At 42.7% G+C, this 17,010-nt stretch overlaps 1 protein-coding gene across 3 annotated transcripts; it reads left to right on the top strand.

Moving 5' to 3' along the window:
- Nucleotides 1-81: 81 nt before the first annotated feature.
- MORN5 (MORN repeat containing 5) lies at nt 82-15,619 on the top strand. Of its 3 annotated transcripts, none has more exons than XM_072123276.1 (5): nt 82-223; nt 2,322-2,469; nt 3,286-3,397; nt 4,234-4,365; nt 15,378-15,619. In XM_072123276.1, exons 1-5 carry the CDS (start codon nt 177-179, stop codon nt 15,455-15,457), a joined length of 519 nt encoding a protein of 172 aa, XP_071979377.1. In that variant the 5' UTR covers nt 82-176; the 3' UTR covers nt 15,458-15,619. The 3 variants fall into 3 exon arrangements, with proteins under 3 accessions (XP_071979377.1, XP_071979378.1, XP_071979379.1); XM_072123277.1 differs by having other exon boundaries at nt 83-223; nt 2,306-2,469; XM_072123278.1 differs by lacking the exon at nt 82-223 and adding an exon at nt 1,115-1,189.
- Nucleotides 15,620-17,010: the final 1,391 nt, after the last annotated feature.

The raw sequence follows: 17,010 nt of genomic DNA, 5'->3' as shown, positions 1-17,010 counted from the left end.
TCATCTGTACATGAGCGCCATCCCGGCGGGCGAGCAATGTCAACCACTGGCATATTGTAAAATTTGACCTTCTAGCGTAAACCAGCTTCTCATTGGGCTGCGGTCGTCACGTGGTCAGCCGGTCTCCATGGTGAAGCATCCTATGCTGTTGTCATAGTAACGCCCGCCGTAAAGTGATGGAATACACCGGCAGCCGGTACAATGGGGAGCAGCGGAATGGAAGGTAAGGGGCAACCAATCAGAGCCCACCTCTCATTTGTAATTAGCTTGAATGAAGATGAAAGCAGCAACCTGATTGGGCACCATTCCTGCTCACAATGATTTCTTCCAGTTGTAATATCTAGACTCGCTATACGCTATAGATGATTACACCATAGAAATAGCCCTCCCTTAACTGTATCAGCGCACTGGTACTTCCTGTGGATAAACACCGGTCCCTGGTCACGTGATGTCACACAGGTGCACGGCTCGTTATATCACACAGCTCTGATTGCTATCTGTGATGTAATGAGTCGTGCACCTGTGTGACATCACATGATCAAGGTTATATAACGAGCCATGCACCATTGTGACATCACATGACCAGGGATATAACGAGGCGTGCACCTGTGTGACATCACATGACCAGGGATATAATAAGCCGTGCTCCTGTGTGACATCACATGACCAAGGATATAACGAGCCGTGCACCCGTGTGACATCACATGACCAGGAATATAACGAGCCATGCACCTGTGTGACATCACATGACCAGGGATATAACGAGCTGTGCACCTGTGTGACATCCCATGATCAGAGATATAACGAGCCGTGCACCTGTGTCACATCACATGACCAGGGATATATATAACGAGCCGTGCATCTGTGAGACATCACATGACCAGGAATATAATGAGCCGTGCACCTGTGTGACATCACATGACCAGGGATATAATGAGTCGTGCGCCTGTGTGACATCCCATGACCAGGGATATAACGAGCCGTGCACCTGTGTGACATCACATGACCAGGGACATAATGAGCCGTGCACCTGTGTGACATCACATGACCAGGGACATAATGAGCCGTGCACCTGTGTGACATCACATGACCAGGGACATAATGAGCCGTGCACCTGTGTGACATCACATGACCAGGGACCAGTGTTTATCTACAAGAAATAAACACTGAAGCTTTCTATAGAATGACAGTAAGCAAAGATGTAGAAAATCTTGAGGATTTGTTACAGAAAGTATATAGGAAAATTGTATAAATATTTATAACACAAACAATATCATTTATTAGCTGAAATAAGAACACCCCTTAAAATCAAATCATAAAGTGTAGGTAATTATGCTTGGTTCACGACCCTTCATCCTGGTGACTGCCCTCTCATGGTATAAGGGCCCAGGCTTGTCCTCAGAAGAGGTCACGACTATCCGATTGATGGAGGAGACTAACACTTGGGAACTTATCAGCACAATAGATGGAGTCAGATGCAAGCAGCTCATGTAATATCAGCACGCAGTGTACGGAGACGCCTGTGTCTAGTTCCATACGCTGTGCAGCTCTTACAGCTGATCTTCTCCCAGCGATCTGATGACCTGTATCGGGAACAGGGGACAGAATATTTTAAATCTGCCATCAGTATCAAGGATTTTAAACCAAGCACAATTACACGCTGGTGTGTGCCCCCTTGGGCAGGATCCACTCTTCTCTCCATTGCTGTTCATTGAGCCCAGAGCCCCTCAGACTCATTTGCATAATGAGCCTTTTTTTATTTGTAAAAACAAGGGCATAAGGAGTTAAAATAAGAGCTGTTTTATATATATATATATATATTATTTTTTATTTTTTTGCAAAAACTAAAGATCCTGTAGTCCAGTGATGGCTAACCTATGGCACTGGTGCCAGAGGTGGCACTCAAAGCCTTTTCTGTGGGCACTCAGGCCATCACCAGAGATGAGTCCAGGTATCTTCCTGCAGTCCCAGACAGCCCAGGACTTGCTGTGCACAGAGCTATTTTAAAGTGACAGGACTACCTGGGACTATTTTCTGCTGTATTGGTGTCCTCAGGTGCTGGTATCAATGAAAACTGTGACATAGAAGGAAGTATAAATCACAAATTAAATTTCTGTGTTGGCACTTTGCGATAAATAAGCGGGTCTTTGGTGTAGTTTGGGCACTCGGTCTCTAAAAGGTTTGCCATCACTGCTGTAGTCTTTTATGTATTTTTATCTCTCAGCCTATAGATCAATGCTCACAGTAGTGTTTGTCATGACAAAAAGTGTGATTGTAAAACACATGGAAACACCGTTTATGTCAGATTTGTCCTCTTGTAGACTGGAGGGTAAAGGAGAGTACACCCTCCCTACAGAAACCCGCTACGAGGGAGAGATGAAGGACGGCATGTTTCATGGCCAAGGAACTCTCTACTTTCCTAATGGGAGTAAATATGAAGCCCAGTGGGACTCTGGTATTGCACTCGAGGTAACAGAAAATGTAGTTAATATGATGTATGTAATATACTATAATAAGGCTGCATTCACACAGCCGTATGGGGAACGTATATATGTTGGATATACGTCCCCCATAGATGGCAATGGGCGCACGGTGCCCCATATTTCTCTACGGAGAGGGGCGGGTGTGAAAGGCAGCGCTCACCCCCTCCTCCTCTCCCGGGTGCCGACGTGTGCCCACCGTGCTACGGTACGGCCTAATGTAGAGACAAACGCTACACAATAAAAACAAATGAATCTTTCTAGTCGCTTGAGATCCACCATGATTGTTCTTGTTCTGTTTGTCTGCACAGTTATATGTACTTTATTAATCCCTCTATTACTCCCTGTTATCAGGTACTATCACAACAATTCGTAACTATCCGATTCCCTGAATCATTGTCATAGACTGTGAATGAATGAGATGTATGTAGGTTATACAGGCGGTCCCCTACTTAAGGACACCCGACTTACAGACAACCCATAGTTACAGACGGACCCCTCTGCCCACTGTGACCTCTGGTGAAGTTCTCTGGATGCTTTACTATAATCCCAGACTGCAATGATCAACTGTAAGGTGTCTGTAATGAAGCTTTATTGATAATCCTTGGTCCCATTACAGCAAAAATTTTGAAACTCCAATTGTCACTGGGGCAAAAGAAAAAAATTTGGCTAGAACTTCAATTATAAAATATACAGTTTCGACTTACATACAAATTCAACTTAAGAACAAACCTCCGGACCCTATCTTGTACGTAACCCGGGGACTGCCTGTATCTGTATTATCAGTCTCTTTGATATTTTATAGGGTAAATACACCTTTGCAGATGGACTCCAGTACAAAACGGAGAAATGGCGCTACTGTGATGGCTATGACAGAAGATTTTATACTGAGATTTGTAATGGATTGAAGCCCGCAGGTACACCATTTAAAAGTCTTAGGGCCCCTCAATACAAGTCATAAATTCCGCTTATTTCCATCGAAATTGGGTTTATTCACACAAACATGCTCAATCCCATATGGTTGGCTCATTGTCATGGACTGAACACGAGCTCAAGCATCATAGTTTTACATCGTATGGCGGTGTCAGGCAGGCTCAGGGGAGGAGGGACTCCTTGCATCTTGTATCCCGGATTTTGCTGCAGATTCTACAGCTGATTTATTCTTCCTTCATTATGATTATTTGGCAAACTCTGTGTAGCGCTGCGTAATCTGTAGGTGCTATATAAATAAAGAATTATTATTATTAATGCATGGATCATATCAATTTCCATCCTACTTGTGCAGTACCTTTCGTTTCACATATGTTTTAAAGGATATCTACCATCAAGTTCATAGATCCAGGCACAGTAACTGTGGCAATCTTCTTATATTTGTTACCCATGGCCTCCTTTCTTCCAATATCAACTTTTATAATTGTGCTAATGAACCTGAGAAGCTATCCTGGCTCATTTGTGATCTGGCTTTACAGGCAGTTACACTGTCACCCTCCACCCTGCTCCCTCAAAACTGAGAATACAACAGGAAGTGCCTACTGCAGAGGAGCCGAGGGGGTAGGGGGGGGGGCTATCGGCCCCTCCTACACGCCAATACATCAGGGGCCTCCAGCTTCATGATTTTTCTGGCAGGCAGCTGAGCCCCGTTGGCAATTCTGGCGCAATGCAAACATATAAAGGCATAAATATCTATTTCTGTGATTCTGTTTTGTGCATTTAGTAAAGCTAAAATAAAACTTCTTATTCATTTGACCTTCAGGCCGATCACAACTTACAAATTTAGATCCTCCTCGACAAATCCCAGAAGGCTGTTATGATTGCGGGGATGGGTTCTATGACCCGGTCAGCAGAGTGGTGAATGACTACCAGCACCGATTCTTGAGAAATGCAGGTAACATGTTTTTATTTTAAAAAAAAAAAAAACATTTGTGCCACGTCCTTATTATAAACTATAAAATGTGGAATAGGGAACAGTGAAACATATACATTTTGCTAAAAATAATAGGGTCACCCATAATATACTTACCCTGTTAAAGTTTACCAGGAGCGTGGGCCATGTCATTCCTTTGCAGCAGGACAAAGTTTCTTGTGTTGTCCCATGTCCTGCAGATGAATGAGGCCGTGCAGTCATAACTGTATGCTCGCCCCCTCCATCATATTAGTGGTTTAAGGAACATGCCAACAACATCCACCAGTGGTAGTGATGGAGACGGTGTGCAGACAGCAATGACTACACATTGACCCTTCATCTGCCGGAAGCCAGAAGGACACGGAACATCATAGGAAGTCCTGAGGTCTGCTGTTCAGAGGCCACATGACCTGCTGCTTCAGAATGGTGTCATCAAAATACAACTCATCCTACAGAAAGCAAGACCTAATGTATCTACATTGAGAAATTTTAAAAACACTGGTTGAGGGAAAAACTAGGCATGGATTTAAAGGGTGGTAATGCATTGGTTGGACAGGGTTTAAAATTTTTTAAGAATTGTGGCCTGTCCTGGGAAAATGTTGTCATAATAGATCGCTGCAGGTCCATCTTTTGGCTCCTGTATTGACCATCTTTTTGAAGGGGTCAGTGCAATCCAGTTAACGCCCCCCTTACCTCAGTGGCTCGGCATGGTATTCCTGTTGTATCCCATTAAACTGAATGGACCTTAGCTGCGGTATGAGCAGAGCCGTCATTACTTACTGCTAGCACCAGAGCAATTCCCTAGGAGGGTCGGTTTTTTATCAATTGATGCCACCGTCTGAAAGTAGGTAGATACTTATACATTTTCTTATTTTGGGTTTAATTTTTCTAATGAGCGGTGATCAACTAGTAGAGATTTATTAAAAATAATAATAAAATCCACAGCGACTTAGTGTTGTTACGCAATAGACATGACAGAGTCTGGGGGGGGGGGGATGAATACTTTTTCTAGGCTATGTGTATTCTTCAAACACAGACTTTCTTAAGAGGGTAGTTGAGACTGAAGGTAATTGCAGGCCGGCTCGCCATAATTATTAAAGTGAACCTGGTTTCTGCAGAAAACCATATTTAGCCCCTCTCCTGACACTGTTCTCATCTTAGCTGGAAAATGTTTCCGTGAACAGTCTCTGCTCTGCAGGCAGCACTTACCGATCTCTAAGGACTGATTCAAGAGTGTGTTATATATAACTTGTCAAAGCCAAGACACATTCCCAGCGAAGCAAAGCCTTCTTATACAAGAGAGCACTTTCTCCCCGGACTCCCCGGACCATAAAACTCCATTATTGTGGCCAATACACAATTATCTTCATTGTTATACAGCGCTGTGTGTGTTACTTTATATTGTATTGTATGTGTTTCTGTTTTATGTAAATGAATGATGTTTACATTTTATAAGCTCATCTATGGTAAAGTATCCGCATATATTTCCTGCTGGCCAATCAGAAGTGTACATTGTACCATCATCACACAGTGCATCTAAGGTTATCTATACAGACAATGACAAAATGACCCTTCCCGCAAGGGAAGAAATACCCGCAGTTATACACTAAATCAGAAATGGAAACGGAAAAAAAGCATAGGGGACAATAAGCTGAATGGTGAGAGTTCAACTGCTGGTCCCCTTACAGATCACGACAGTGGAAACCCCAGCAAACCGGAGAACTGGCATCCAGTTCTTACTAATGGGCGGTACGGCCCAGATGCCATTCATGGGCGGAGCAGCCGAGATGCCACTAATGTTGTAGCGGCCAGATGCCAGTTATGTTCGAGCGGCCAGATTCCATGAGTAGGTGGAGTAGCCAGATGCCACGAATGTGCAGAGCGGGGAGATGCCACGAATGGAGGGCAGCCCAGATGCCACTAAAGGGTCTCCACCCATTAGTGGCATCTAGGCTACCCGCCCGTTCATGGCATCTGCCTGCTCCACCCATCCGTGGCATCTGGCCTAGATGTCTCTAATGAGAGGAGTGGCCAGATAAACAATTTGGGGAATTTTAAGTGCGAGGAAGGAAAAATGATTCATTCAGGGGGCTTTACCATTTAGGCCACTAATGGGCGGATTAGTTTGGGTATTATAATGTGTGGGAATGATAGGGGGTGAGGTAAGGTGCAGGGCAAAAGGTGACTTTAAAGCAAAAAAGTGGAGAGTTATGTCTTATTCTAACTACCATATAATTTTTTCTATGTGGGGCCTAAGCTGTTTGTTATTTATAACAGTAATGCCCCCTTCAATCCTTTTTCTTATTTCCTTTCTCACACTTATAATTCCATAACATTTTGTAACCCTAACCCCCTCACATTGTAGCCCCTTCCTCCTCCTTATATTGTGCTCCCCTCTTCCTCCTTACAAGAAGGCTCCCTCTTCCTCCCTATAATGTGGACTGGATCTTCTCATTATATTGCGGCCTCACTCTTCCATTTATTGAGGTACCCTCCTCCTCGGCCTCCTCCTCCCTCTTAGAATGTGGCCCCCTTCTCCTCGTTGTATTGTGTATATATAAATATGTATATATGGCTACTCATAATTAGCAGCTTACCGGTGCAATATATTAACTTTTACAATGGTAGGAAACTGATTAATGAGAGGGAACCAACAATTTGTCTACTCACCTGCTCCTTACTCATGTTGAGTGGCCGCTATGATGTTTCCCATGGACCACAATTGCAGAAAGCCAAGAGTTACCTTAAAGGGTTTCCTGTTGCTGATCTATTTTAATGATGATGACCAATCAGTGTCTGATATCCAGACCCCACCCCAATCAGCTGAACTCACATACTATACATTGGATTGGGCCCTTCTGCATAGGTTTTGGTACCTGGAGGGACAATCACTTTTACACTACCACTGTCCCTTACATAAGCTAGCCACAGTCCTTCATCAGCATACTAATGATTAATAATTCTTAGAGAGGATGGATTAAGCGTTTTCTCCATCCTGTACCTCCTCTCAGGGCACTCATGGACAATTCTAGTTCTCACACTGATCCATATACATAGTCAATCATTGGACTTTGCTCCCCTAAGGTACCAAAATGAATCCTTTCATGGTGTCTTGGAGGATAGATCCTCTTTAGCTCTGAAAGTGTCAGTGTGCCTTACGTCCTATCTGTCTGCCCTGTCTGACACCCCGTCCCATAACTTTGTCTCAGTCGTTTTCGTTGGCGAGCATCCTGAAAAAGTTTGGTATGCAGAAAATATTCTATCAGCCGAGATAAGCAGCGAGCTTTCCAAAAACACAGGAACCTGTAATGATTAACACTATGGTGGGAACACCCACCCATCCCATGTTCTCGCATCGGCTTTGAACTTGTTGTTATAACTTTTGTTTAGAAGATATCCTGTCTGTGCCCAAAATCCCTGTGTAACTAAACGTCAGCCATATGTCAGCGAGATGTAATATTTCCTCCACGCACAATTCATACTTCACATCAGAATAAATAGCCGCAGAATAGGATGGGGGATTATCTAATGTATAGTAAGGGTTTATTTTTTGGGGGAGGGGTATAGAACATCAATAACAGATCCATGGCGATGCTACCAGGTAAACCAGGTGACCTTTATGTAGAATATAGCCACAGAATCGGGTTGTGTGATGAAGGAAACCAATGCAATCTACTATAGTCAGTTACAGAGATTTGGGGGACCCTTGTATTCACTCTTGCCCCCCAGGCCAGGAAGGTTGGTCTTGGCTACAGTTTTCCTGGTTGCATCCCCCAAGTTACCAGTGAAAGATGGAATGAACGGGTCATCCAAGTCAGAGTCCAGACTAGGGTCAGCAGGTAGGTTGTTTTCACATGAATGTATTGAAATCTGGGACTTGCATTGGACTCTGACCTATTGGTCTCCGGCCTCTTAGTAAATACGGGCGCAATCTCCACCAAGTCGGACCTGACTATACCAGATGTAAACTGGAAGAGTCTTCTGCTTTAGTGTCCACCGGTTTCCCAGCAGAGACTTTAGTAAATTCGGCGGCCCAGGTGTTCACGCCCCTGCCGACTCATACCCCGCCCACTTCTCAACACAAACAAAGTGGCATGCGGGCCACCCGGAAACTGGTGTGGAAGGCATAATGAATCTCCTCCATTGTATTCAATGGGTTTTATAAAACATGCCTTTTTTTCACGCACATATGGGATTATGGGATTATTACATTGAATGTATGTGTCATGTATATACATGAAATAAATAGAAAAACAATATATAAGATGGTCAGACCCAGGAACATTTTTATTAAAGCAGCACTTGCCTAAAAGAAATTCCTAATGCTTTTACTATCATTCTGCATTGTAGGGAAACTCCACTTGTATGGAGCACTTGACTTGTGAGTACACTGCATGTAATTGCCCTTATGTACTGGAGAGTTCTTCAGTCAGAACTATGACTCTTAGACGCATGCCACGCTCTATCTCAGCCTTTCCTTTACTCCACTTAGACAGCGGATTAGTATTCTGGAGATTGTGCTGAGATATAGAAGGTGCCTGTAACACCTATTCATACAATGACTGCAACTCGAGACACAACATATGGAGCCTCTACTTGGGCAGCGGATGAGTAGTAATTAGAAAGGGAACATCCTATTAAGTTGCCCAGAACATATTCAATGTGCTCTCAAAATACTTTAAGGACTAAAGGAAATTGTCCAGACACAAGACAAGGGGCCACCAACCAAAACCCCATCTGCTCCCCTCACACTACCAGTCACATAGTCCATAATCTAGTCTGTTTGGCTGGTTGTTATTTCACGCTGCAGAGGTAGACATTCAGTACTTGGAGAGTCTTTAAATAATTTAGAGCAATAAAAATTTTGGACAAAAAAGCTCTCTCCTTTTCAAGCTTCCAAAAAATGGTTATATAACCCAAAATACTCACAATTGTAAAATAATCACCAAATCCTGGTTCAATCAATAGTTGGTTGTAATGCGTCAGACACATCTGGCAGGGGATTAAAGGGGTGGTTCTGTCCACAGGATAGTGGCTAATTTGCTGATCGTTGGGGTCTCATTGATGGGATCCCTAAGGTTCACCAGACTGGGGGTCTATTGTTCCCCTATTGCACTTCAAAAGAATGGAGCAGCCGGTCAGACATGGCTGCACTGCTGCTCCATTTACTTTCTATAAAACTAACAGAAATAGTCAGGGCCATAAAGAGAACATCAGGGTGTATGCACGACTGTCTGCTCTGTTCATTTTGGGTTTTGTGATATGTTGGGGTCCCATCACTGAGACAAACGTACAATAGGCCCTTTCCACTTTCCTATGTGTGACATATCCGATTCGCCCTCTCCATACAAGGTGGGTGCTCACCCTCCCCCTTTCCCGAGAAATGATTTTAAACTAAATAAACAGTAAAAATCATTAACATAGGTATCGCCTTGTCCCAAAATGTCCGATCTGTCAAAATATAATAACGGTTATTCACAGTGTTTAACACCGTAACGGAAAATAGCGCCCAAAGTCGAAAACGACACTTTTTTTTGCCATTTATAAAAAATTTAGTGACCAATAGGCCGAACAGTCCTCAAAATGGTAGCATTGAAAATGTCATCTCATCTTGAAAAAATTTAGACAGTTTTTGTAAATGTATGAAAACATTATAAAACAGTATAAAAACGATATAAATTTAGTATACTAGTGATTGTGCCAACCCAAAGAATATGGGAGACATGTCATTTGGGACGCACAGTGAAAGCCATAAAAACCAACCCCCAAACATGACGCAAATGTGTTTTTTCACCAATTTCACTGCATTTCGAATTTTTTTCCTCTTCCCAATACAGGGCATGGAATGTTAAATACCAAATATTAAGTGCAATTTGTTATGCAGAAAACAAGCCCTCACACAGCTCTTTACATGGAAAAAAAAAGTTATAGACTTTTGAAGGTGGGGATTGAAAAACAGAAACGTAAAAACAAAAAAGGGCCTGTTCTATAGGGGGTTAATTGTTGCGGAATAATGGAGCAGGCCAAAAAAAAACAGCAATATAAACCTAACAAAAATCTACCACACTAATCCGTGTTGAGGTGTATACAGCGACCCCTTGGGATTGTCCCACACCCTCTGCAATTGCGCCCACGGGTAAGCGAGACCCGATGGGGCACATTTACTTACCCGTCCAGTCGCAATCCCTGAGGTGATTTGGAGCTGCCGCGATTCACTAAGATGGTGCATCCAATTTCCTGCATGTGCCGCTTCCCCGCTCAGGTCCGCCGGAGTTCACCTTCCTCTTCCGGGTGTATGTGAGTGCATGTCTTGCGACACAATTTTGAATGTTGGATCGTCCGACGGCACGCCCCCCAATTTGTGTCGCGTGAAAGCCGGCGCCAATGCGCCAAAATCCGATCGCATGCCCCAAAAACCCCTTCTAAATGTGGCGCACACCGGAGCCTGTTTATCATCTCGGACCTTCCTTTGTCATTGATTGCCCCAGTTTTTATGTACAGATTTTTTTATAATGAAATCTTTTTGTAAATATTTTCTGTTGATGTGTAATAAAAATGGTTTCATATACATGAGTGAGGTGAATTTTTTTTGTAGGTTTTTAGTCCCATCACTGAGACCACCCATTAGGGCTAACCTTGACTGGACAACCCCTTTAACACTTCAAGAAAAAACTAAAATAACATGTTAAAATCCAACTCGACTGACTACTGACACCTTGTCCATAGAAGAAAACCCATTGTAAAGCCTGGAGGGCAATACTACTAAACTTTTCATAGATTGATAAAACTGGGACAAGTAGAGTAGTAATGAAGGTCCCTCAGGACTCACTTGAAGACACAAGGCCAAGAAGTAACGGAAGAGCAAAAGAAAAAAAAACATGCCGTAGGCAAAGGAAAATGAGGAAAGGCTCTGGAATGACAGGGAACCCATCCAGAACGACGTGTGTAGGGTGGGCAGGAAGGAGCAGGAAAACTCCAAGGCTAAGGGCCAGCCCACCAAAGCGTCTAAAGCAGATGGTAGGAAACATTCAGGAAGTCCTCTGCCGCAGTGTCTTAGCAGGACAGGTTTCGCAGAAGCCATGTGGCGGTCTGGGAGTGTCGCTTTAGGATGTCTATCACAGCAGAGTTCACATGTCGCTTGTTTTTACAGAACAGTTTAAAGGGTGGTTGATGTCAAAGATCACATCGAAGACAATTCAGTTTGGAAACAAACAATGTTCGTCTTTCCTACTACCTGTGCCCAAACCCCAGTCCCTAAATGTAGATTAACTTTTATAGGATTTTGTAGAATAAGCCAAATGATGTCAGTGCAAGCAGCAAGGCTATCAGCATTATCATATAAGTACAGTATAGCTTGTCTCATCTTGGGGATCCAACGAAAAATAGTTCAGTCTTCAAGTACCTTCATGATGATTATTCCATGTGCAGTGACCAAATGCGGCCACTATCTGGAGAATGATTCTCTGCTTATAAGCAGCTCAGAACAGATAAACTGTGGGGGGATCTGGGGGTCTATCCTCCACTAATTGGATATTGATGACCTGTAACAGTAGTGTCAAACCTATGGCACCTAGAGCCATCTCAATGGGCACCAAGTCTGTCACCCAAACACAGTTCTTCAGACAGGGCTCAAGACCTCTTCCTGTAGTCCCAGGGAGCCCAGAACTTGCAGTGCCTAACACTATTTTAAAGTACTAAAAAATAAGGGGAGCAAGGAGGTGCGTACAGGGCTGTATTATCAATGAAGTGTTAGTTCTGGGCCCGATGTTCTTCCTATTTGGGGGACCCTGTAGGGGAGCTACAAAGATGATCCACATTTCTCCACCTTTTTTTAACTGTATTGGTGTCCTCAGGATGTCTATACAGTTGAAAGCTGTGACAATAAGTTGCTGATTAAATTGCTGTGTTGGCATTTTGCGATAAATAAGTGGGTTCGGGCACCCCGACTGTAATTGGTTCATCAAAACTGAACTGTAGTACATAGTAAGCAAGGAAAACACCATGAACCTTGCATGATAAGGAGACCTGAGTAGTTGTATAGTTGTAGCCATACCTTGCTAGTTACCATAAGGATGTTTTCACACTTGCAGGTAAGTCAGAATAGTGCACATCCATCTCTCCCAAAATCTAGGCTCCATTGTTTAAATACTGTAGACACATGCATAGAGGAAGATGTATGATACGCCATTGCTTGTGCGCCAGCGTATATTTAAAGCCTCGCCCCCTGCCGCCACAGTGGATAGATCAGGAGGCTTAGACCTTATGATGTATCCAGCAGACGTTATTGGCAGATAAAACTCTGCCCGGTCCGATCTGGCGTAGTCTTCAGTAAAAATCTGCAAACGTTTTCTGTGAATGTTCGGTGATTTAGAAAAATTGTGCAGACACACAGCAGGAATGCCCCATGTCTGGCCAGCGGCTCCGTGCCTCCACGCCCATATGGTGCGTAGGTGGTGTAGTCGCCGGAATAGTCGCAATTCCTTGTAGTGCGCAAGAAATTGGGATTATATGCAAAAAAAACTGGTGTAAATCTCCCCCAGTATGTCAGTGGGTCTCCAGTTCTAGAGACCCTCATGTGCACCAATGACATGAGCCCATACGGTAAAATTTTTTGCAACACTTCACCCGTACAACCAGTATCACCATATTTTATATGTTCTATTCTATATGTTATATATTCTATTATAATTTTTAGTTCCAATACTTTTCCATATTTTTTTTTCATGTACTGTATTTGTTACATTTCCGCCAAAACAGCAGCTGGACCACATTGTCCCCCGCGCCCCCGACATCAACCATAGATTGGAAATTAAGATCTTGAAATGTCATAAAACCGTCTCTGTCACCGTATTAACATATTCAAAGGAGCCGCTATTGGAAGAGAGAGCAATTATTAGTCCTGCGTTTTGCTGGCGCTAATCAATACCTAGGAATAATTGCATCTTAAACATTGATGCATAGTCCTGATACTTGAGGTCTCGCTATCCGGGGAGCTCCCAGGCAGCTGCAGTAAGAGGCACATACATTTGTGATTCAAATTGTTGGCTGCACAGCCAGGTAGTGTGAAAAGGATAGTCAAGTGGCTGTTAAGTCCATTGCCGCCAATTACTGACAATCAGGGAGGGGCTTTAAGGCTTGTTCAGTATAATAAGCCCAGTTTGTCTTGTTTCATGGGTTACTGCTGAAGAGGTTGCAGCTGCACAGATTCAAATAGCCTCAGAACTGCAGCAATTATCCAGCAATCGCCCCTCTCCGAGCCGAAAATCTACCCACAAGCAGGAGCGGCTTCAGTTCGGGCCTGTATTTTTCAGTTTGTCGTACAATAATGGTATTTTATAGTGTTTATTTAGTGCATATAACCAGTGTTTTATTACTACGTTACTTTTTTTGTATTTATATTTTGCTCCTGGAAAAACTTTTAGGTTTTTATTAAAACTTATCACAGTGTTTTTTTTTTGCAAAGACTCGATTGTAAGTCACAACGTACAGGTGGGCAGATACGCAGCTTCTGGGTTTGTACGTTGCTTCAATTAATAGAAAGGGATATTTGGTAAAAAATAAAAAAAACTCTGCTGTCTGGGTGCTAATCCATATCCATGCTAATATTTTTTTAATTTTACGCATGACAATTTGTCCTTGCGCATAAAGAACTATTGCATCAAACGTTGCAATAAGGAGATTATGAGGTTTTGAGCTCACTTATGGAGGAAGGCTTATCTGATATGAGTCTTTAAGTCAAAATCACACAAAAGGTCCAGACGTAGGAATGTATTCATACATGGTATAGTATGCAATACCAGTGCCAGTTGCAGCAGTTTGGGTTCGAACTAATGACCTTGAGCATGGGAAGCGAGAGCATTACCATGCACTCACATGGTTGAGACAACAGCTCACTGGTAATGCTCTCACTTGCCATGCTCAAGGTCATGAGTTCGAACCCCACCAGTGCACAATGATGTAATGGTAGCTCAACTCTACTGGTGGTGAAGGGTCCAAACCATACCAGTGCCAGCCACAATACTGCCATTAGAGATGTTTTATAAGTTTGGATCCAGGGTTTGGGTGCATCTCAAATGTCCCAGACATATTTTTGGATTGGCGGCCCTGTAGCCAATTCAGCAAATTGATGCCCCTAGCTACTAGCCATGGCTGTTATTGGACAGGTGTGTCCACGCAGGACGCATCTGAACGCTGGACCCAAACTTAAACTTAGGGTCTGCTCATCTCTAGTTGCCATAACATTCAGATAGTCTAGTACAATCTCCACTTTAACAGCCCGATTACCCCATTATTGCTCCAACAAGTGTATCCCCTTAACCCCTATCAGTGACAGTGTCACAGTTACGTACCATGGCTTTTTGCCACAGTTTTGCACCCATATTAGCCTCATACAGTGACCCTTTTTTTATGCACCTCAGTTTTTCTATGTAGTGGTGTGGGACAGGATGCATCTTTTTTCTTCTATTGTACAATGGAAGGAAAATATGGGGGGAAAGTGGGTATTCTGCAACAGAATTCGAGGTACAAATCTGCCTCAAAGTCCTATATAGAAAACACAGTGCAAAACGGACCTAAGTATAAATGTATTTTCAGGTGGTCTTGTGATTAAAAATCTTCTACTCCCAGAACCCCCACTCCACCCAATCCGACCTCATAGATGTCAGTGGAAGGTGGTGACAAATGCTCCATCTTTTAACATTTATTTTTCAGCCTGTAAAACAGTGGCAAGAACTCTGGGCTCAGTTTTGGCTTTCCGTTCAAATGACAATTCCACAGGAGAGTTTTGAAGCAGGTTCTGTAGTGGAAAACTACCTGAAAACCTGCTCTAAAATTTTTATATGAACATACAGAACCACCATATTGAGCCCCCATAACAGGCCCAGATCAGAACCCTCATAACCATGTGTAGGACCCCATAACAAGAGCCAATGGTGTCATCCATGTAATTTATTGTGGATTTACAAATCTAATTTTTGTATTACCTGTCTCTCCAGATGACGATGAACATGAATGGATTATTCGGACTTGTCGGAAGGGATGGGACGAGGTCACAGGATACAAGGCTAAGCACTGAGACCAGCCCCCGGATATGACTATATGCAGAACATGTCATCCGCAAGTGTATAGATACAGAATATAATCCCAGACATTGAATACAAAGTGTTCACTATCATCTGTTTGTGTCTCATGTCTTCAGAAAAGATTTTTGAATAAACTACATTTAGGTTTTTTTTTATTTGAAGCAAAGTACCTGAAACGCCTTGCTGCCCCTGGTCTTCAGTGTATACCTAACATTGTATATAGCGAGGTATTTTCACTTTAATTTTTTACAAAAAGTTTGAGAGGAGGAGCTGCCGGAATTATTTTACAGTTCATCAAAAATTACCAAAAGTTGTACAACAATGCAACCAATAATTCCCTAAAGTTACTCCAGTTCCCAGTGTAATATCTAACTTTTAATCATTACAAATAAAACAACAGATTGTGATTCACTTGAAAACAAAGCAGCTATTAAAGGGAACCTGTCAGCAGAAATTGACGTGGTAAACCATTTCCAGTATGTTGTCAAACAGCTGAACACCTTCAGTATCAGGTTCCTTTCATGTGTGGTGGCAGCATCCAGTAAATCTACTTTGTAGTGAGATGTAAACTGGTTGTATAAAGTCATGGAGGCGGAGAGTTTAACTCTGAAATCAAGCTCTTTCTTCCTTCAAATCCGACTTTACTACAATTGATGGTCCTGCATCCAGAGACATCACTAACCAGATCCCCTGAAGTCATATACATGTCCTCCAACCACATCATTCATCTCCTCCACCTCCAAAAGAGGTGGGGACCCCAGAAGGCTTCTTTTGGATCAAGAATAATGCATTTAAACACGGGTTTCCAATATGAATGAACATTAGAAACGAAATGTTACTACACTATAAATAGATTGAAACAGTTGTATAGTGATTTAAAAACGTGTTTTAGGAGGAGATGAATGATGTGTCTCTTTTAAACTGATGAAATAAACAGAAATTTTATCACTACATTTGCCTGGACCTGAATAAGATGATTACAAAACCTTGATTATGTGATTTATCCCAGGTGAGGTGGGAATCCGGGCTGCTGGGTCTGTGCAGTTTGTGTGTTTGACCCGGAGGAAAACCTTAACTTTGTTTTGCTGCTTCACAATATTTTGGTATATTAGGCCTTTTGCTGTTGACATTGAGGTTTTTTTTTTTTTTAAAAACTTCTTTTTATTTGATTTTCAAACAAACATTTAACATAAGACATTTCACAAACATTTTAACATTCAGCAATGTATCAGGTATCTTATGAGTTACATGTCAGTTACATTTTCCATTTTTGTGTTTTTAGTGCACAGGGGGGTGGACCACCTCATCTAGTTCCCAGCGATCTCTTTTTGACCCGCTGCTCGGTTTACTGGGGATGGACATTGAGGTTTTATGAGACTTTATACTGCTAAAAAGTCTCACAGGACTATTTCCACCTCTTGACTAATCTGGTGTAAAAATAGAACTACAGGCGGTCCCCTATTTAAAGAGAACCCGTCATGCAAAATAACCCCCCTAAACTAAATATATTTTCATAAACTGCCATTAGAGAGCATTGTCTCTATCC

Source organism: Engystomops pustulosus, chromosome 9 (assembly GCF_040894005.1).
Source record: "Engystomops pustulosus chromosome 9, aEngPut4.maternal, whole genome shotgun sequence".
NCBI classification, from domain to species: domain Eukaryota; kingdom Metazoa; phylum Chordata; class Amphibia; order Anura; family Leptodactylidae; genus Engystomops; species Engystomops pustulosus.
The sequence above is the reverse complement of the archived record's forward strand: the minus strand, read 5'-3'. Positions and strand labels throughout refer to the sequence as shown.

Bases quoted from the DNA above. Each gene is read 5' to 3' on its own strand.
- MORN5 (XM_072123276.1), top strand. From the start codon at position 177: ATGGAATACACCGGCAGCCGGTACAATGGGGAGCAGCGGAATGGAAG. The intron at 224-2,321 runs GTAAGGGGCAAC...GTCCTCTTGTAG, and splicing joins GGGGAGCAGCGGAATGGAAG to ACTGGAGGGTAAAGGAGAGT. The intron at 2,470-3,285 runs GTAACAGAAAAT...GATATTTTATAG, and splicing joins ACTCTGGTATTGCACTCGAG to GGTAAATACACCTTTGCAGA.